We start from the raw sequence: 22,880 nt of genomic DNA, 5'->3' as shown, positions 1-22,880 counted from the left end.
TTGCAAGCGAGACACCTGAGTTCAATTCCAGGCAGAGGGCGAAACCTTGGGCAAGTTTCCTTACTCCACACAGAGCCTAATAATACCTCCAAAACAAAAAACAATAATAAATTGGTCATTTTCAATCTACGACTGTTTGTGGGACATTGCTGTGCGCAATTGGCTGCCGCGTTCGCCCACAAATATACAGTCAATTCACTTTACAGTGTGTTCTGTGAAGCGCTTTGGGATGTCCTCCCGACGTGAAAAACACTATATCAAATGCAAGGATTATTATTATTATTGTTGTTGTTGTTGTAAACTCCACTTAGACAAACTGCCAGAGACATATTTCTGTTTTTATTTGAGTTCTGCTGGTAACAGGGAGATGTGACATAAAATTGCTGTCTAACTTTGCTGCCTGTGAGGTGGGGGTGTCGGGGGAGAGGGTCCGTGAATTTGTCACACGTCAGCCAATCCCTGCCAATCTTTCCTTGTGCTTTTAAAAAGCGGTTGATTCCGTCTTTGGAGATGAAGTGGAGTACTAAAAATAGCTGCATTTCCATGATCTGTTTACAATGGGATTTCCCATTAGAGGCCATTGCTATTCTTGGTGACTCTAGTCTGATAGACTCTTTCTGCCTCTCTTCACCTTGGAGGTAGATGTAATGACATTTCCTCTGTTACTTTGCCTCTGTACTGCGTGAGATTAGCAGTGACATTTGGCCCAGGATCATCCGTGAGCTGCAAGGCCAGAATGAACTCTAACCTGGTATCAAACGGTGCCCTGGGATCTTTAACGTCCAGCTAAAAAACACACAAAGATAGGCCATGCTCACCCTGCCTCCTCCCCACCCCTTTCTTCCCTTGACCATGTGAGCAAGAGGAGAGAGTACTACTAACCGAGCCAGGCTGACAACAAGCTGAATGTGAAACTGTCTCATTCTAAATGCAGTGAATTACAAGACTCTTATGCTTCACGTACTCTCTCTACTATCAATCAATCAACCTATGACTATTCAGCCCATGCTATCGAGCCTAAGTGTTCTACTCACTTCTCTCCCTATTGGGATGATACTTTCTTTCTATTCAGATCCCTCCTTTTTCGGGCATAATGACAATAATAATAATCCTTGCATTTGATATCGCGCCTTACCATGTCTTCGAGATGTCTAACAGCGCTTCACGGAATATACTGCATCCACTTCAGTACATCTACCATTCTCGCCTCTTAACCAAAAGGTTGTGGGTTCATGCTCCATGTCACGGACTTTGAACACACAAAAGTGGTCAGGGATTCTTCACAGTCAGCTCCTGTTAACCCTCCAACCCAAAGCCCTAACAGGTAGGGTGGTCCTAGCTGGACAAGCAGCAGGTGAGCTTGCTCTCAATGGCAAGCTATGTGGTTTGAGTTGGTTAGACTCCAGCAGTTACCCCAACACGCACTCTGGGGTCCCCAAGCCTTGGCTCTTGCCAACCTTTGCCTAATACTCTCCGGAGTTAGACAGGCAGGGTGCTCGTCTCCAGGCAGAGAGTACGCTTTCCATTCCAGCAATCTATGTTAATTCTCAGTTTACTTTCGATACTCTTAAGCACGCTGATGGGTTTCTGCAGGTGTCAGACACCCAGCTGAGCAGAAAATTACATTCTGAATAAATGGGCTTTACATGAGGAATGCCCCCCACATTCAAAAGCTTCTTCCGAAACATGAAATCTAATAAATCCTATGCACTTTTGTGCTTTTTTTGTAAAGTTTTTGGTAAAATAAATGTGTTAAATCAAGGTACCTGCAGGTTTCTTTGACAAACTTGTCGTTGAACCTATAATCTGCTCCATACTGGCTTGCAGCTAATTTAGATGATCAAGAATATTAGAACGTATTGTATGGATGAACCATAATATAATTTACATTAGGATTTCTTTGGGTTTATTATTATTAAAGCATTGCGATACCTCAACAGAATGAAAAAGTTTGCTCTTTTCTGACAAATATTTTTCAGCTATGCCACAATTCTTCAGCAGTCAGTGTCTTGGTTTCTCTGTACGGCGGTCATGCTTTCAGCCACTACGCCACTCTGGAAGCTCTGGTACTCCCTCTCTCATAGGATCATAGGAATTAGGAGCAGGAGAAGGCCATTCGGCCCCTTGAGTCTTCCCCGCTATTCAATAAGATCATGGCTGATCTTCTAACCTAACTCCATCTGCCGACTCTATCCCCATATCTCTTAATCCTTCTATTCTTTAGAAATCTATCAATCTCAGGCTTGAATATGTTCAAGGACTGAGCATCTGCAGCCTTTTGGGATAGAGAATTCCATAAATTTACTACCCTCTGAGTGAAGAAGTGTTTCCTCAACTCTGTTCGAAAGAGCTGACCCTTCATCTTAAGACTGTGATCCCTAGTTATAAATTCTCCTACCAGGGGAAATGTCTCACTCTTGTCTACTTTGTCAAACCTCATAAGAATCTTATATGTTTCTATAAGATCATCCCTAATTCTTCTATATTCTAGAGAATTATAGCCCTAGTTTATTCAGCCTATCCTCATAGGTCAACCCCCTATCCCAGGAACTAGTCGAGTGAATCTACTCTGCACCCCCTCTAAGGCGAGTATGTCCTTTCTTAAATAAGAATGCCTAAACTGTACACAATACTCTCGATGCGGTCTCACCAAAGCCCTATACAGTTGCAGCAAGACTTCCCTACTCTTGTATTCTAAACCTTTGGCAATAAATGCCAAAATGTCATTAGCCTTCCTCGTTGATTTCATACCCTCGTAATATCCTTGTATTCAAGTCCCTGCACTCCTCTGCACCCCCCCGACCTCTCTGACCTCCTCTCCTCAAAACAGTGGCCGTTGCCTTCGTTCCTCCGGGTCTGGCCTCCTCCTCGTCCCCCGAGTCCTCCGCTCCACCCTCGGCGGCCGTGCCTTCAGCCACTATGCCCTGAGGCTCTGAAACTCCTTTCCTCACTCCCTTTATCTCGCTCCCTCCTTTCCCATTTTCAGGTCTCTGCTGAAGACCTTTCTTTTTGACCGCGCTTTTGGTCACCTTCTTCCCCCTCCCCCTCCCCCCCGGCTCGGCCCGGGATCCGTTACTGTGAAGAGTTCTGAGATGCCTCCGGCGTGGAGGGCGCTATATAGATCCAAGTTGTTGTGTCGTTGTTGTTACTTGCTGTACCTGCATACTAAGTTTTTGTGACTGGTGTACAAGGACACACAAATCCCTCTGAACACTAACACTATCTCGTCTCTCCCCCTCTAGAAAATAATCTGCTTTTCTGTTTTTACTACCTAGGTGAATAACTTCACACTTCCCCACATTATGTTCCATCTGCCACCTTCTTGCCCACTCACCTCGCCTATCTATATCCCTTGGCAATCTTTTTGTGTCCTCCTCAGAGCTTACTCTCCCACCTAGCTTAGTATCATCTGTGAATTTAGATATTTTAAGTTCTATGTCCTCGTCTAGATCATTGATATAGATTGTAAGGGTCAAGCACTGATCCTTGTGGCACTCCACTAGTCACATCTCGCCAATCTGAGAAGGACCTGTTTATCCCTACTCTCTGTTTTCTTCCGTTAGCCACTCTTCGATCCATGCTAATATATTGCCTTTAATTCCATGGGCCCTAATCTTGTGTAGCAGCCTTTTATGTGGCACCTTGTCAAATGCCTTCTGAAAATCTAAATACGCTACATTTACTGGTTCTCCACTATCTAATCTGCTAGTTACATCCTTAAAAAACTCCAAAAGATTAGTTAAGCATGACTTCCCTTTTGTAAACCCATGTTGACTCTGCCTCATCATGTTATGGTCTTCTAAGTATCCCACTACGACGTCCCTAATAAAGGATTCTAGAATTTTCCCTATCACTGATGTCAGACTGACTGGTCTATAGTTTCCTATCTTCTCTCTCCCCCACCCTTCCTAAATAGTGGTGTTATTTTTGAGATCTTCCAATCAATGGGAACCGCTCCAGAATCCAGAGAATTTTGGAAGATCAAATCAAGGCATCCACTATCTCAGCCGCCGCCTCTTTTAAAACCCTGGGATCAGGTCCAGGGGATTTGTCATTTTTCAATCCCAACAGTTTCTCTTGTACTAATTCTTTACTGATGTTAATTTCCCAAAGTTGCTCACTAACATTAGTTTCTTGGTTCCCCTCTATTTTTGGTAAGTTTTCAGTGTCTTCTAACGTGAAGGCAAGAAGCAAGACCCACATTCACTTTTGATAGTCTCTTCCTCTTTATGTATTTGTAAATACTCTTGCAGTCTGTCTTTATGTTCCTGGCTACTTTGCCCTCATCATCCATTTTCTCCCTCCTGATTGGTTTCTTAGTTTGTCTTTGTTGGTCTCTGAAGCCCTCCCAATCCTCGGGTTTACTGCTCTTTTTGTCTCTTCTTTTAATTTTATACTTTCCCTAACTGTTCGTTACCCAGAGTGGAACCACTTTTCCCGTGGTATTATTATTCCTCAAAGGAATATGTAATCGCTGGGAATTATGCACTATATAACCTCAGGCGCTGTCAGCATCAGCCTCCACGGCTGCACACTGAACCTCACTAAGCCAGTCAGGAACCTGGGTGTCTTGTTTGACACTGAACTGTCCTTTCTGCCCCACATCCGCGCCATGACCGGCACTGTCTACCACCACCTCCGCAACATTGCCAGACTCCGCCACTGCCTCACCCCTCAGGCTGCCCAAACCCTCACCCACACATACGTCACCTCAAGGCGTGATTACGGGAACTCCCTCCTCATCGGCCTTCCCAGCTCTTCCCCTCACAAGCTGCAGATCATCCAAAACTCTGCAGCTCGTGTACTCTCACGCACCAGGCTCCGCGACCCCATCACTCCCACCCTCGCTCAACTCCACTGGCTCCCCATCCCCCAGACGATCGAACTCAGGATCCTCGTCCTCACCTTTAAGGCCATCCATGGCCTCGCCCCCTCCTACCTCTCTGACCTGCTGACTCCCTACCAACCTGCCCACTCCCTCCGTTCATCGGGCTCCGGCTGCTCCATGTCTCCTGCCCGACTCATCCTACCATCGGTGGCCGAGCTTTCAGCCTCTCTGCCCCCACACTCTGGAACTCCATCCCACAGTCCCTTCACCTCGCTTCCTCCCTTGCCTCCTTCAAGGCCGGTCTCAAGACCCTTCTCTTCGACCGTGCATTTGGTCTCCCTCCCACCTCTCTGCCTTCCCTCACCCCTACACCACCCCTCCGCCACGCTCGGGCCCCGACATCTGACTGTTCAGCGCTTTGGGTTGTCTTCCTGATGTTAAAAAATAAGTGTAATTTTGTTGTTGTTGTATATCTTTAAAGGTTTGCCATTGCTGGTCTACTGTCATATCCTTCAATCTAATTCCCCAGTCTATTTTAGCTAAATCCTCTCTCATACCTGCAAAGTTGGCTCTATTTAAATTTAAGACCCTTGCTTCGGACTAAATTACATCGCTGTCTAACTTAATGCTAAATTCCATCATGTTATGGTCACTCTGCCCCAGAGGAGCCTTAACTTCCAGATTCCTGATTAGCCCTATTTCATTACATAAAACAAGATCTAGGATCGCCTGTCCCCTGGTTGGTTCATACTGATCTAGAAAACTATTTCGAATGCATTCTAAAACTTACTTTGCCAATTTGGTTTTCCGAGTCTATATGAAGATTAAAATCACCCACTATTAGTGTACTTTCTTTGCTACACGCTCCACTAATTTCCTGGTTAATACTCTGCGCAATACTGTGACTGCTGTTCGGGGGTCTATAAACTACTCCCACTCGTGTTTTCTGCCCCTTGTTATTTTGTAATTCCACCCATACTGACTCTACATCCTGATTTTCTGATTTAAAATCCTTCCTCTCTACTGTTTTTATTCCATCCTTTATTAGTAGGGCTATCCCCCCACCTTGTTTTTCACATTGCCTATCTTTCCTATATGCCAAACACCCTGGAATATTTAGCTCCCCCCTTGATCTCCCTATAACCACATCTCAGTAATGGCTACTAGATCATACCCGTTTGTTTCTATTTGTGCCATTAATTCATCTCTCTTATGACGAATGCTTCGTGCATTCAGATATAGCGCCTTTAATTTTAACTTCTTGCTATTTCACCTACTCGCTAATGCCCTATTTTCTTTGCGGAGCTTCTTGTCCCTCGACACACACTGTTTATGTCCTTTGTTAATCTGTTCTACCACCTTCATCGTTCTTAGTTTTTCTGGTTTACTTCTAACTGTAGCTGTAACCCTCCCTCCCCTCCGCTTAGTAGTTTAAAGCTCTGCCTACCTCCCTACTTATTCGTTTTGCCAGGACATTGGTCCCAGCCCGGTTTAGGTGGAGCCCATCTCTGTGGAATAGCTCCCTTTTTCCCCCAATATTGGTGCCAGTGGCCCTTAAAATGAAACCCCTGCCCTCCGCACCACTCTGTCAGCCACGCATTTAATTCTTTAATTTGTTTGTGCCTGTACCAATTTGGACATGGCTCAGGCAGGAATCCCAATATTATTACCTTGGAAGTTCTACTTTTTAATTTAATTCCCAATTCCTTGAACTCACTCAAGTCGTCCCTACTCGTTCTACCTATATTGTTGATACCTGTATGGATTATCACAATTGGAAGCTCCCCCTCCTGTCTCAAATTCTTCTCCAGCCCTGAAGAGATTTCCTTCACCCTGACCCCAGGAAGGCAAAAGAGCCTTCGTGTCTCCTGGTTGTGGCTGCAGAGAAGTGTGTCTGTCCTCCTGACTGTCTCGCCCCCAATTTCAACTAAAATCTGTCCATCTCCCCTCCCCTACTGTATAGCGGTGCTGGAGTCAGTTTTCCCATCCTCCTCATCCTTCCTTGTCCAACAGGTTGCAGGTATCTTGTACCTGTTGGACAAGGTTAAAGCCTGGGGGTTCTCCACAACTCTCTCTGGAGTCCCCTTACCTGTCAGTCACCCGTTCTGTCCTTGAGTAGTAACGTAATCCGTACGTTCCCTGAGTCTCGGGGACTGATTGTCTCCCGGATGAAACTATCCAGGAAGCTCTCACTTTCCCTAATACCGTGCAATGTCTGCACCTCAGATTCCAGCTCAGCTTCTCTGAGCTGGAGCTTCCTCAGCTTCAGACACTTGCTGCAGTTGCCCAGGCTCAGGTTGCCCTCCATCATCTCCTGCATGAAGGGTGTTATTTAAATTCAAGTTGTTGTGAATACTGTATTCACATGCCGCCTACACATGGAAATTTCCCTGTGTCTGGGAAATGAGAAAGCTTTCTCCTCTTTGACAACTCTAATACCTCGGCAGCATATTGGTCAGTGCTCTATATATATATATAGATATGTTCAATATATTCAATCAATAATTCAGTAAATATTATTATTGAATAATACTTAATATTAATAGTATTTACAAAGTTTCCTTACTTCACGTGCTTCGGTTTACCAAGCTGTAAGTAGGAACCCGGTTGTTAGTCGATTAGCGGATTGCTTTCTGGGGTAATGATCTCTCCAAAATAATAATACTAATAATGACAATAATTAGGACACAGCTGTGCACAATTGGCTGCTACGTTTTGCCCACAAAATATACAGTCAATCCATTTTACAGAATATTCTGTGAAGCGCTTTGAGACGTCTCAATGACGTGATATGGTGCTATATCAAGGATTATTATAATCTTGTGTACGTTAACACTTGCTACAGCAGTGCATTGTTTGTCTGTATTAGACTGTGATGAGACAGAATATATGTTTGTCTGTAATAGCCTGAGCTGTAACAGAGTATTGATCGTTGTAGACTCGCTCTGCACTATAGCGGTATTGGTTGCTCTGTGTTAACCCAGTGGTATAACAAAGTGTGTGTTTGCGAGGTAGTCACAGGAGATTTATTCAGGCACTCTCAAAGCATATGGGTAAAATCTTCACTGCAAATGCTGCAATTCAATTTAAAACTGAAATGCCATTATTTTATTTCATGGAAATTGAGCTGAATTGAAGAAACCGTAATAATCTGGGACAGGAAATTTGATCTTCTTTTTATTAAAAGAAATCCCACTCTAGCCCTGTCACGTAAACTTTTCAACTGGGAACAGGCTGCCTCGAGACAAAAGGACAGTGCTGGTCAGAAACTAGTTGGATGGTACCCCCTACGCTGTCTCCAATCCACCTCCAATACCACTTTCCATATCTTCCTTCCCTCCCCCTGTCCCACTGTGTCCAACTCCATCATTGTGCAGGGCTCCGAGACACTATCCTGTTTGAAGGGTTCTATGCAAATGCAAGTTATTGTTGTTGTTGTTGTACTGTTCCAAACTCCACCTCTAGCACTCGCCTCGCAAGCGAGAGACCTGGGTTTGATTCCTGGGCAGGGTGAAACGTTAGGCAAGTTGCTTTACTCCGCACACACGCCTCTGTTTACCTAGCGTAAGTAGGAACCCAGTTGTTAATTGATTGGCGGATTGCTTTTCCGGGGGTTATAATTCCTTCAAAAAAATCATATAAACTGGTCACTCAATCCATGACTGTTTGTGGGACACTGCTGTGCGCAATTGGCTGCCACGTTTCGCCCACAAAATATACAACCAATTCACTTTACGGTATATTCTGTGAAGCATTTTGAGATGTCTCGAAGATGTGATAAGGGACAATATCAAATGCAAGGTTAATTATTATTATTATTATGATTATTATTATTATCATCCCTCCATTATCACCTCCACTAGTGTTCTGAACCACACCTTCAATACTGTTCCTTACGTTAAGTATTTCTCTAAAACTATTTCTATAGGTGGTGTGGATACCTACGCCTCACGGCCATGGTTCACACACGGACTGAATGCTGGAGCACAACCAGTAATTGAGGAACTGTCTGTCCATCTCTTCGTGGGATGCGGTTCAACTAGTCCTGATTGCCCCTCCACCCCCACACCCAAGTGACCATTATTCATGTGTGCTCTTGGTAGTCAGTGTTGGCAAGCCACTTGACTGTAGAGGGCACCAAAGCAGAGCCAGACTTCTCCTTACATGGCTGCGAAGCATGTGCATGGTTCCATTAGAGAAATTAGGAGCAGGAACCTGGCTTGCTTATCCTTCACTAACCCTGGGAGGACTGGGGTCTAATTAGCCTCTATGTGCATCCCCTGGCTGTGCCCAACAAACTCAGCACAGACTGGGATTCGAACCATTGAGGTCCTGGTCAATAAACTGCTGCTCTATCCTCAACATTGTTAGTAATAATAATATAATATAATAATAATCCTTGTATTTAATATAGCGCCTTAGTATGTCGTTGAGTCGTCTCAAAGCGCTTCACAGAATATTCTGCAAACAACAACAACAACAACAACAAGATTCCATTTATAAAGCGCCTTTCACTGTGTATTTTCTGGGCGAAACGCGGCAGCCAATTGCGCGCAGCAGCGTCCCACAAACAGTCGAGGATTGAGTGACCAAATTTCTTCTTTTTTTATTTTTTGGAGAGATTATTACCCCCGGAAAGCGATGCGACAATCAACTAACAACCGGGTTCCTACTTACTGCTGGCTAAACAGAGGTGTGGAGTAAGGAAACTTGCCAAAGGTTTCACCTTGCCCGAGAATTGAACCTGGGTCCTCTCGCTTGAGAGGTGAGCGCTCTAACCACTACTCTGTGGTTCTTCCCAGAAGCCGGCTGCATGTTGAGGACTTCCAGCACATACATTTTGGCTTCAGGGCTGATGATTATGGTGATAGTGCCTTAATTCTGATTTTTTTCAATTTAGTTTTTTCAATTTAGTTAAGCCAGTATAATAATTAACAGGTTGACTAATCACTTTTTCTCGACAGCGTGTTGTACAGCGAAGACCATTGATGTTAATTAAAATATCAGACAACAACATTTTAAGCCTTCTGTTTCCTGACCTGTTGATACACTTCCTGATCCCCCAGCTCATCAAGACAAAACTCTGAAATATTAATTAATTCCCACACCCGCACGTTTCAACCCCTATCCCTTTCCCTCCGCAGACATTGTTCTCTCTTGATTTTGAACTCGATTCTCTGGAGCACCCTTCAGAACACCATCCCACAGTCCCTTCACCCTTCACACTCTCCCTTGCCGCACCCCTCCTGATCCCAACCCCAAATGGCTGCCGTGTTTCACGCACAAAATACGCAGTCAATTCACTTTACAGTATATCCTGTGAATCGCATTTCGACATCTCAATGACATGATGAGGCGCTATATCATATGCAAGGATTATTATTATTACTATTATCAAATGCCCTGACTACCTATACAATACTATGGACTATGGACTAGCGAATCCCAGTAATGTCCCCATATAAAGTTTAGAGACTTTGTGACTTCAACGGCAGTACAGAGGCTACACTGGCCCGAGCACAAAGAATACCAGCAGTTAAACAACATGTTTCCATTGTGCTATTCCTGGTTATCCTTAAGCTCCTATGATCCACTGATCCCCAGTTAGTCAGCTGCAGGTGGTTGAAATTATGCTCTCTTGTTGTCTGAGGCCCTTTCATGACCGACCATGAACCATCTCTGCATCTTCTGCTTCCTCCACAGTCTCCTTATCCCACACGGTGACCAACTAAATGCAATCCAACCGCCCAAACACCAATGAGCAAATGCTCTTCTTGTCAACTCTCAACGTTGAGAGAAAAATAAGCAATTTTACAATTTTAGAGTCCTGTGGTTAGATGGTTAGATACTCGCCTTGCAAGCGAGACACCTGGTTTCAATTCCCGACAAGGCGAAACCTTGGGCAAGTTCCCTTACTCCACACAGAGCCTAATAATAATCCCTCCAAAACAAAACAATAATAAATTGGTCATTTTCAATCCACGACTATCTGTGGGACATTGCTGTGCGCAATTGGCTGCCGCGTTTGCCCACAAATATACAGTCAATTCACTTTACAGCATTTTCTGTGAAGCGCTTTGAGATGTCTAGAAGACGTGAAAAGTGCTATATCAAATGCAAGGATTATTATTATTATTATTACAAGCGGAATCAGATCCACATGATGAGTAGAGAATTACGGCGAAACCTTAGGCAAATTTTCTTACACCACACACCTCTGTTTATCTAACAGTAAATAGGAACCCGGTTGTCAGCCGATGGGCAGATCCCTTTTCCGTAGGTAATAAATATTGTGAGTCAATTATAAGGGAAAAAAATTGATGCATACCTAGAGAAGAATAGATCGATATAGGAGTTATCACAGATTCCTGAAGAGTTTGACTTGTCTTTGACTGATGTAATTGATGTTTTTGAGCAGATCACTGAGGGTTTAGATAAAGGAAATGTGGTGGATGTTATGTATAAGGTGTTTCGGAAAGCATTTGGTTAAAAAGGGAACAACTTGGACAAACAAATAGCAATGATGCAAACACGATGGACCAAAAGCCTTCCTTCTATGCAGAAATATTCCATATTTCTATTACATTATTCTATTATTCAATTGGCTGCCTCGTTTTGCCCACAAAAATACAGTCAATTTACGTTACGGTATATTCTGTGAAGTGCTTTGAGACGTCTCGAAGACGTGATGAGGCGCTATATGAATTATTATATATATGTATATACACTTTTCAAACCTCACACTGCCCCACCATTTTGCCATTCATCTCATTAACCTATGATCATAGTCATTGACTTTGTGGCTGTTTATGGGACTTTGCTATGTGCAAATTGGCCGCCGGGTTTGCCTACAAAATTCACTAAACTTTATAATAAATCCTATGGATGGGCTATTTAGACAATCTCCTGACGTGAAAGGTGCTATATCAAATGCAAGGATTATTTATTTCACCCCCTATGTATAGCGCATGGGATCTCGTAGTGCGTGTCGAATACTGTGCCAAAATGCAGTCAATGATCAACACCACTGAAGCACGAATGCTCCAAACAGTAACTAAACAAGCTTATCTTGTGACGCAGGGCTGAACCAGCACCTCAAGCCTATCTTTCTCTTTCCGATGCTGACTGATGTGTGATGCAGGCCCATAAATTTGTTTTATTTCAGTAACCATGGAGTCCTATAGCTCACTGGTTAGAGAACTCGCCTCGCAAGCCAGAGGACCTAGGTTCGATTTCTGGGCAGAGTGAAACCTCAGGCAAGTTTCCTTACTCCACATCCCTCTGTTTACCTAGCAGTAAGTAGGAAGCCGTTTGTTGGTCGATTGGCTTTTCCAGGCGTAATAATCCCTTTTTAAAAAAATTTGGTCTCTCAATCCACCACTGTTTGTGGCTGCCGCATTTTGCCCACAAAATATACAGTCATTTCACTTTACAGTATATTCTGTGAAGCATTTTGAGGCGTCTGGAAGACGTGATCAGGCGGTGTGTCAAATGCAAGGATTATTATTATTATTATTATTATTATTATTATTATTATTATTATTATAACCGACCCGAAGTGGGCCAAGAATTAAAGTACTCCTGTGCTTGTGTGTTGAAGTTCCTGTGATTTAAATAACAGCAACTTGTATTTACATAACGCCCCTCACATAGGGTAGCTTATAATACCGAGTGGAAGCTAAGCCCTTTTTCTCAGAAGAGAAAGGAGATGAGTTACCTCGCCTTGCTCTTGAGTCACTGCCTAAAAGGGTCAACGAGAAGATAAACCCCTAATAAATACTCCTTACATTTGATCGTTTTGCCCACAAAATACACAGTCTATTCAATTTGCAGCATATTGCACTTTGAGACGTCGCAAAGGACCTGAGAAGGTACTATATCTAATGCAGCGATTATTATTACAGTGCCTTTCACATCAGGAGGCTGTCTCAAGCGCTTCAAAGGGATTTTTCTGTAAAGTGCAGTGACTGTGAATTTATAGGAACACGTAGCAGCCAATTTGCTCACAGTGAGATCCCACAAAGAGCCTTTAAATGAAGGACCGATTTTATCTGGGAGGATTGTTGGCCAGGACTATTTTTTTGAATAATGCCGTGGGATCTTTAACCTTTACTTAAACAGGCAGAGACTTCAATTTAAAGTCCCATCTGAAGGAAGGACTCTCCAACAATGCAGCACACCTCCAGCAATCTATTGGAGCATTAGCCTAGATGTGGGATATGATCTTACAAGAATAATTTTCAATTAAACAGCACCTCCTGTATAACATCTCAGGGTAACATCTCAGAACTCTGCTGTGGTGGGGTTGAATGACAAACATGGGAAACGGAGACAGGGAAGTGATCATAGGTTGCAGTGGAAGAGTATTTAGTGGGACCTGAAGATAATAATAATAATCCTTGCACTTGATATAACGCCTGATCATGTCTTCGAGATGTCTCAAAAGCGCTTCACAGAATATACTATGAAGTGAACTGACGTAGATTTTGTGGGCGAAATGTGGCAGCCAATTGCGCACAGCAGTGTCCCACAAACAGCTGTGGATTAAGTGACCATTCATTTTTTATTAGATAGTGTAATACTGTTTTAAATTAGGTAATCAGGGTGTATCCCTCTGGGGATTGTATACTAGACACAGGGATAATTCCCATGTGTGGGTGGGATGCACGGAAACCTCAGTTGGTTTGGATACTCTTAAACATGAATGATGGGTTTCTGCACATGTCAGACACCCGGTTGACCGAAAAGAAAGAAATGACACGAGGTGCAGGGAGACATAAAAAGAGAGAAGGGAACTGAATGAAAAGTATTGCCACTGAAACAGCCAACGATGACTGATCTTGAGATATTCCTGTTGCACTTCTCACGTTAAGTGTTTCTGTTCTGCCCCAGCACTTTTTTCAGCATCCATTGCTGATGTAACATGAAGCAAGTCTTCTGTGAAATCAGCCCCGCTTGCTAACATTTGTACGCTTGCACATTCACGAAGGCATGATTTCATCATGCGAGGCACTCTTTTTCCTTTGAAGAGTTATTTCATGCTACAACAGGTCAGCAATCTTCAAAGCCTAATGATCTGATTAGAACAAAGCTCTCTGTGATTTAACACAAACTAATGACAAAGCGGTTTGCGTAAACAACTGAAGAATTATTTAACAAGATTCTTAGATGATGTTTGTTTGATATAAATATTGCAATTAGTCGCTGAATGCTTTCAGCGGAAAAGAGAATATTTGAATACAGAATTTCTATCTCAGTCAACAACAATAACAACTTGCACTTATATAGCATCCTCATGCAGGGCAACATCTTAGAGCGCTTAACAATGGTGGAGCCTGACTCCGAGCTGTGGGGTTGGGGGGTGGGGGTGTGTGACTGTAAGCCATGGTCGCAAAGGAAGATTTTAAGGTGGGACTTGAAAAAGGGCAGAGAGAGAGAAAGGTGAAGAGATTGAGGGAGAATGTTCCAAATTTTGGGGAGGAGTAGCTGAAAGCACAACCTCCAATGGTGGGGCAGATGGTGTGAGGGACGAGCAGGAGCCGGTGCCAGTCAAGAGGAGGCGCTGGGTTGTGGATTTGGGGAGTGAGGAGGTTGGAGAGGGAGGAAGGTGCCAGGGAGTGATGGGATTTGAACACGAGAGTGAGGATCTTGAATTCGATCAGTTCGGTGATGAGGAGCCAGTGGAGCCCAGGCCAGAACTGGGGAGATGTGGGGATGGAGTTTGGTCCAGGTCAGTATGTGGGCAGCAGAGTCTGAATGAGCTGATCTTTTGAATAGTGGAGCTGGGGAGACCAGCGTAGAATGTGTTGGAGTATTCCGGGCGGGAGGTGACAAACCCATGCACGAGGGTTTTGACTCCATTTGGGGTAAGGTAAGGTCGGAGGTGGGCAATGTGGCGGAGATGGAGGAAGGCAGTTTGGTCAGGGACCGAATGTGGGGGAAGAAGGGAAGCCGGGGATCGAACTGGATGCCTAGATTGCGCACTGGTTCAGTGAGTCTGAGGGAGAGTCCAGGGAGGTTGAAGAATTTAGATCTGCAGGAGTGAAGACATTGACAGGAGCCAAGGAGTATGGCTTCCATCCTGTCTACATTCAGCTGCAGGATGTTTGCACTTATACAGGCCTTGATGTCTGCCAGACAAGCTGATAGTAAATCGGCGAACCTGGAGTTGGTACTGGAGGAGGCAAAGTAGATTTGTGTGTCATCCACAAGTTTACCCCGTGTCTGCAGATGATCGCCGGGGGAGTATCTATATAAGGAAAAGAACAGGCCATGGATGAAGTCCTGGGGTACCCCACAGGTGTATGGGCAGGGGCAGGAGGAGAAACCATTTGCCGAGATGAAATGGAGGCAGTTGGTTAAGTAGGACTCGAAACAAGCAAGTGCGCTTCCACTAAGGTGGATGAGGGAAGAGAGCTGATGGACGAGGATGGCGAGGTCGACTGTGTCGAACGTGGCAGAGAGATCCAGAAGGACGAGGAAGCAGAGGGAGCCCTGGTCACAGATAGAGAGGATATAGTTTGTGACTTTGACAAGTGCTGTCTCTGCGCTGTGGCAGTCAGGGCGAAAACCAGAATGCAGGGGCTCGAGGAGGGAGTGGAGGGAGAGGTGTGACCGAAGTTGACCTGCAACAATGCGTTCCAGGACTTTGGCACGGAAGAGTAGGTTGGAAATGGGACGGTAGTGTTAGAGATTAGAGGGATCAAGGGTGGGTTTTTTGAGGAGGGGTGTGATAACGGCAGTTTTCAGGGGAAGTGGAACAGAGCTTGAGCAGATAGACTGGTTGACCGTGTCGGCCAGCAGGGGGGAGGGGAGGGGGTGTTGAGTGACCAGCAGCTGGATGGGGAGCGGGTCGAGGCAACAGGTGGTGAACTTCATCCGAAACAAACTTGGTGCGTTTAATTTCACTTTCCAGTATATTCTGTGAAGCGCTTTGAGACGTCTCAAAGACATGATAAGGTTCCAAGTCAAATGCAAGGATTCTTCTTCTTATTATTATTACATTTCTGCAATTGGTAGACAAATGGTCAAAGCAGTTGCCCGGCTATTTTGCAGTAGTTGCCCGGCTAAATCAGAAGTTGCATAAATATCGCAAACATCCGTGAGACATTGTTTGTTTGTCTATTTAGGCCGTTGCTTTAAGGTGAGTTTTGGTCTTAAAATAAGCATGTATCTTTCTGTTTTAGCTGCAGCACTGGCCAAATAGATGAATGGCAAAGTTCCTGTGGTGTGCACTGGTCTGTCCCGCTAGCTGGGCAGATGTGTCACCAGTCCAGCTGTGGAACTCCGGGAAGACAGCGCATTGTGTTGTGCCCAGCTGTGCAGCGAATCTCCGCACTCTGGACTTTCCTCTCTCTCTTTGCGCTTGTGTTTTTTTCCTCTGTTGACTCGGATATCATCGTTGGAGCCTTGAATCTCGAGAACGCCTTGTTGTTGTTTTTTTCTTCCGCTCTTTCTTCCTTTTGGTCAAGAGCCTTTTTCTGAGGAGCTTTTCTTTCCAAATTAAAGCCTTGTTCTGCGTGATTTTTTTCAAAAAAACACCTCTTCCAGGATTGGTGAAGATTACGCTACAATTTCCTCATCCGAATTCTCCAACACAAGGTAGGCACATCTCTTTTTTTTTCATCTGCATTGGCTCCTATTGTGCTTTATTGACTGTGGATTAATGGTGGGTTGTGTGTGGCTCCTTGGGTTTAGTGTCTGTGCGTTGCAAAACCATTGCTCTGATGAGATACTGTATATGAATCCATCATTGGTCTCTTAATGTGTTCGTTACAATGGTTGGATAAGTCTTACTAAGGAGATTTTTATCTTCCTTTGGAGGTTGAACTTTAAAAGCCATATCCGAGAATAGAAAGCTTTGCTTGTTTGCCAAAGTTGACAGATTGTATTCCAAGTGGCAAATATAATCTTAAATCCCAATCGGTTTACAAGATGGGTTTGTAAGAAGAAGGAAGAAAATCCTTTAGCCCATTTGAACTCATCCTTTCCTCCTCCCATCACAGCAACACGCTGTTTCAGTCTAGAAACAATCCGGTGTCGCAACTAGAGCACAATGTATAGTTCTGGTCATTGCATTTATAAGAAGGCAAAGAGCATTTCTTCTAGGAGAAACGAGAATTGTATTGGCATGATACGCTGTTTTATCTTGTACTGAACAGTAGAACCAGAGGACGTGGCCTGTGATTGATGGGGGATAAATTCGGAACGAATCTGCGAAAACACTACTTCGGTGAGCGAGTAGTAAACATATGGAGCGGGCTCACCAGGGGGACAGATGGTGGAAGCAGAAAGTATTGATTCATTCAAAAACAAATTAGACAGATTTCTGTTAGGAAATAATATCTCGGGATATAATTATATAGTTTGGGGCATAACTTGTCCTGCAACTGCGAGGATGGTGGATGGCAAACTGGATGGGCCTTGGTCTTTTTTCGCCTAGCAATTCTTTCGCTTAGCAATTCTGAAAATTATCCTCTTCGACCGTGCTTATGGCCACCTCCCCCCCTCCCCCTGCCTCGGAGTCAGGCTCCGCCACTGCTAAGCGCTCTGAGATGCTACCCTCCGAGGAGGGAGCTATATAAGTGCAAGTTGTTGTTGTTATGTTCTTATGTTCTATTACATTATTTAAAGTATGAAATAAGGATAGTGTCCTCCTTAAGCACCAGCTAATCAATCTACTTTAACAGTCAGTCATGATTGGAATCAGTGGGTTAGGTGTGGCTCAACTCGAGGGAACTGTTATGAGCAGAAAACACGTTGAACTAATATTGAACTAACAGTTTGGAGTCCTGTAATGTATTGGTTAGAGCACTCGCCTTGCAAGTGAGAGGACCCAGATATGATTCAGGGTCAAGGCAAAACCTTAGTCAAGTTTCCTTTCTCCACATGACTCTGTTTGGCGGTAAGTAGGAACCCTGTTGTTAGTTGTTAGTCGATTTGTGGATTGCAATAATTTGGTAATTTGGTCGCTCAATCCACGATTGTTTGTGGGACAATTGCTGACAATTGCTGTGTGCAATTGGCTGCCTCATTTCGCCCATAAAATATACAGTCAATTCACTTTACATGTATTCTGTGAAGCGCTCAAGGCGCCATAATCAAATGCAAGGATTATTATTAACTACCCGACAGATTATTTTTACCCCCCAAAAACTCAACACTTTTCCACTTTGAGCTCCTGGCTTCAGTAATGATCATTCCCACCTGAGATATACAACACAGTCAGATCCAGGGTAAACTTCCCTCTACTCTTCCCCAATAATGCATCCGAATCCCATTTTCACTAGAAGAATCGGTAGCTGCTTTCCGGTGCAGTAAACAGTGACTTAATAATAATAATATTAATAATAATCCTTGCATTTGACATAACACCTTATCGCGTTGTCAGAATGTCTCAAAGAGCTTTGCAGGCTTTTTATTGTGAAGTATAGTGACTGTGTATTTTGTAGACAAACACAATTTGCTCACAGCATTTTCCCACAGACAATCATGAAGTGAATGACTATATTTTTTCTCTCTGGAGGATTGTTGGTCCAGGACACCTTGAGAAACTCCCTTCTCTTTTTGAATAACACCATGGGATCTTTAACGTCCACCTGAACAGGCAGACCAGACCTCAGCTTAACGTCTCATCAGAAGGACAGCACCTCAGACCATGCATCGATTCCCCAGCACTACACCGGAATGTCAGCCTAGACTGAGCCAAAGTCCCAATGTGAGGCTCAAACCCACAACCTTAGTTGTGGTACACAAGCGAGAAAAGGTCAGAATGGTGATTTACCATGGAGCAGTTTGATACAGGTTTCACACCAGAGATTGGGGAAGGAGGGTAACAGCATATCTCGTGCAGGTTCATTTGACGGACTTAATTGACAAGCCAAGCTGAAAGGTGAGAATAGCCCTTTCTCATTCTTTTAACTGTTAAACCCAGCAATGTTTGCAGAAATTCGACACACACATAAAAGTAACTCTTGGCATTAACAGTTTTGAGACGATTTGACATGATAAGACAAGTATCATTATTATGAAAGGAATCTGCAACATCTACTGTACCAGTGAATTTGTTAGAGGAACAGTGAATGATGCTGCAATTTTTTTCAGATTATCTAAAAAAAGAACAAGACGCTATCAGCACTTACTGAACCCAAGCCATACTGTTGTTTACAGTTAACTGACTTGATTGATGACAGTGTGAGTTTGTTTGAAACGCAATGCAATTTAATTTTTTTCTAATACTCGAGTCAAGTTAAAACTTATTTAAACTTACCAAACACTGTTCTGGCGGGGACAGATTCCCTGTTCAACCAAAATGACACCTGGGATAAGATAACTGTCATAATGCAGGGAAGATAGGTTTGGATGATAAAATAACCAATTTTTCTCTTCAAGTGGAAATTTGCTATCATGACTACATAATCACCTGCAACACAAAGGAAGAAAAGACAAAGAGAAATGAAAGCGGAACATCAGTAAAAATAGAAAGCAAAGGGCGTCATTGCTCCAAGCGCTCAAAATTACAAATTTACATTTATATATTGCTTTAACTTCGGGAGGACATCCCAAGGTTCCAAGATTTGCAACTGAGCTGTGGGTGGGGGTCGAAGGGGTGTGGGTGGGAGGAAAGATGGCCGAAACACCTTTGGAGGCAAGAGGAAGGTTGTGAGGCAGACCTTGAAGGAGGTGAGAGAAACTATTTTCTCTGCTGGGGGAATCCAGAACAAGGGGAATAATCCTAAAATCAGAGCTAGGCCGTTTAGGAGTGAAATTAGGAGGTGTTTCTTTCACCCCAAAGTGTAGTGGAAATCTGGAACTCTCTCCCCCAAAAGGATGTGGATGCTGAATCCATTCACATTTTCAAGATTCGGGTAGATAGATATTTGTTAGGTCAGGGTATTAAGGGACACAGCGCAAAGGGTGGGTAATTGGAGTTAAGGTGCAGATAAGCCGTGATCTTATAGAACGGCGGAACAGAGCTTGAGGGGCTGAATGGCCTATTTCTGTTTCTATGTTTCTAGAAGGGGTGAATTGAAGGGCTTCTAGGATAGAATTTTAAAAAATGGAGCAGATTCACTGAAAAGACCCATTCGTTAACAAACATTTGACAAAAACAAAAGGGAATCTTGCCATTCGCATTATCGCGTTCAATTGGACTACATTATCTTATTCTCAAACGTCTATGGGGAATCTCCTTTGATCTAGACTTACTCTATTTTCTTAACATTTCGGAGCATAGCCGAGGGATTAAAATCAACTTTCAGCAAACAAAGCGCCGACATATCTCCTTTTATATGCAATAAAATGCAATTTAAATGAAAAACAAGTATGGGAAATTAATCATAGTAGGGTTATGAAGGTGTTTGTCTACAAAATAGACAGTCACTACACTCTATAGTACATCCTATGACGCACTTTTGAGTTGTCATAGAGACCTGATAAGCACTCTTTTGAATGAAATGATTATTTATAATGACCTCATTCAACAACAACAACCCTTTAAAACATGGCAAAAAATGTGCGTTCCTGCATTACTTGAATTCTCTCACTTAGTCAAAGAACTATCAAGTCCAGTGTCAGGATGAACAACTTTATGCGTTGTGCTTGAACAAAGGGTGTTATAATCAGTGAGAAATAAAGTGACATGATACCCACTTCAGAATTGGAGACATTATGTCTCAGTCGGGCTCAGTGGAATCACTCTTGTCTCTGAGTGAGAAGGTTTTTAAGTTCAAGCCCCATATCTGAACTCACGGACTAGGCTGTTGTTGATTTATGAAGAATGATCATTCACTCCATAGTCATTAGTGAAACATTGACGTATGCAAATTGGCTTTTCTGCATTTGTATACAAAACACACAATCATTACACTTTACAATAAATCCATTCAAGTGCTTTGAGATGTCCTCCTAATGTGAAAGGCTTTGCATGTTGTGTATGATCAATATTCTTATAATTCCACTTAACGTCACTGAAAACAAAATTACTGACATCCATCAGTGAGAAATTAAAGTGAGAAGAATTGATTAATTCAATCATAATTTAGGGATTGTTATGCTATTATTTTAAAGATGATGAAGATAATGATAATGACAATGCCAAGTCAATTATTTTACTTCAAGTTGAGTTTTTCTCAGATCCAGACATGGCAAAATTGGCTATTATACATTACAACAACAAAAACAACAAATTTTGTTTGTATAGCACTTTTCAAGTAATGAGGACATCCCAAGATGCTGGACAGTCAAGGGTTTGCACCCGAATTGGGGGTTGCAGTCCAGAGGGGTTGAGGGCAAGGAGAGATAGGGGTGGGAGGATGTCCGAAGGCATGGTCAAAGAGGAAGGTCTTGAGGCAGGCTGTGAAGGAGGCAAGGGAGGGGCTCCGGGATGGAGTTCCAGAGGGTGGGGAAGGTGGAAAGGCTTAAGGTCTGACCGCTGATGGTGGAGCAGGCAGGGCAGGAGACATGGAGCAGGCCAATGTCCACTAGGCGGAGGGAGTGGGCGGGCTGTAAAAGGTTAATAAGTTGCAGAGGTGGGGAAGAGCAAGACCGTGGTGGGCTTTGATGGCGAGGACAAGGATTTTTAACTGTAACCTCTCCGGGATGGGGAGCCAGTGGAGCCAGGCGAGGGTGGGAGTGATAGGGTCTCGGAGCCTGATGCGGGAGAGGACACGAGCTGCAGAGTTCTCAATAATCTGCAGTTTGTAAAGGGAAGAGTTGGGAAGTCTGGCAGACAGGGACTTAGCATAGTCAACGCTACCAACTGAGTCAAACTGACTTGCAATCATTGTAGTCCTGAAAGAATCACATGTGAAATCATGACGGATGGCAACACAGACACAATAGTCTACTGGTATGACAGTATATCTAGAGGATAATTGAACCGAGGTACTATTAAAGGTGCATTTTATTTAAAAAAGTATATTCTGTTGATTGCACACTACTGTACGAGTTTGTCTGCCTCTCCATTGCCAACACTAAGATAAACCGTATAACAAACAACATACTTTTTTTGGAAAAGTACTCTCTCTGAATGCAACATTTGATGGCGTGCTTGGTAACACCAACAACTTGCATTTATATTGCGTCCCTTCACACGGGCCAACATCTCAGAACGCTTATGTAACACACACACATATTATTCAAATGTTCAAATATATTATGTGGGCGTTTTGTGTGGCATTAATCCCCTGCTGAGGGTGAAAATTGAGGCTGCCTTGAAGAATTTCTCTATACTCTCTGAAATGTTAAAAACATTTGGGCCACAATTACTGAATGGCAGAGGAAATAATAAAAGTATTTCACCCACAAAATACACAGCCAATCCACTTTACCATATATTCTGTGAAGCGCTTTGAGTCCTCTCAACGAAGGGATAAGGCTCTACATCAAATGCAAAGATGATTATCATTTCACGTACTCATAATATGAATAATAATCCTTGCATTTGATATAGCGATATCCAGACATTTATAACATGTTGTATGCAGCACGTTTCAACTTTGTGATTGTCTTCCACACCTAAACCCTGCTCTCTCTATCCAATAAAGACCTCACAATCTACAGAAAATCCACCGATGGCTGGCTGGCTGACTGCTTGCCTCTGTTGCAAATCCGATTGTTGTGTGGCGTTAATCCCCTGCTTCAATCTGCATTCACAGGCAAATCGCGTCCCCATCCCTTTGCACAGATTTGCTTGTGTAACACAGAGAGCATCAGTGACCAGATACTTTATTTGCCCGTAGAGAAAGGGAGAGGGACAGATAAAATCTTTCCACTATCTGGATAGAGAAGAAACTGCAATGTAGTGGGGGAGAGGGTGGTGTGTGGGGGGGGGGGATTTTTGCTGAATATCCCAACCAACATCTGAAGATTAAATGCAGCTTCAAAGGGATTCTATCGTTGACACATTGGGCTGCCGCGCTGCCAGAATGAGTGTGAAGTGTCCAGGATCGTTTAGGCACGAGGTGTCCTCGCTTCCCTGACACGCCAACGCCACAAAAACCCTGGCTGTTCTCTCTTTAAGAGACATCACCCTGAACCATGCTGGCTATCC

At 43.6% G+C, this 22,880-nt stretch overlaps 1 protein-coding gene across 3 annotated transcripts in view; it reads right to left on the bottom strand.

Moving 5' to 3' along the window:
• Nucleotides 1-22,880, bottom strand: part of gabra5 (gamma-aminobutyric acid type A receptor subunit alpha5) — an 81,085-nt gene that overhangs the window by 5,764 nt on the left and 52,441 nt on the right. For 2 of the 3 annotated variants that reach the window (XM_042334558.1, XM_007891109.2), the window contains one exon: nt 19,098-19,250. The exons of the other annotated variant lie outside the window; for it this stretch is intronic. In XM_042334558.1, coding sequence (XP_042190492.1) covers nt 19,098-19,250 — 153 coding nt within the window. The remainder of the gene's footprint in view (nt 1-19,097; nt 19,251-22,880) is intronic. 3 annotated transcript variants of the gene reach the window in all.

This window comes from Callorhinchus milii, unplaced genomic scaffold (assembly GCF_018977255.1).
Source record: "Callorhinchus milii isolate IMCB2004 unplaced genomic scaffold, IMCB_Cmil_1.0 Scaffold4, whole genome shotgun sequence".
NCBI classification, from domain to species: Eukaryota; Metazoa; Chordata; class Chondrichthyes; order Chimaeriformes; family Callorhinchidae; genus Callorhinchus; species Callorhinchus milii.
The sequence above is the reverse complement of the archived record's forward strand: the minus strand, read 5'-3'. Positions and strand labels throughout refer to the sequence as shown.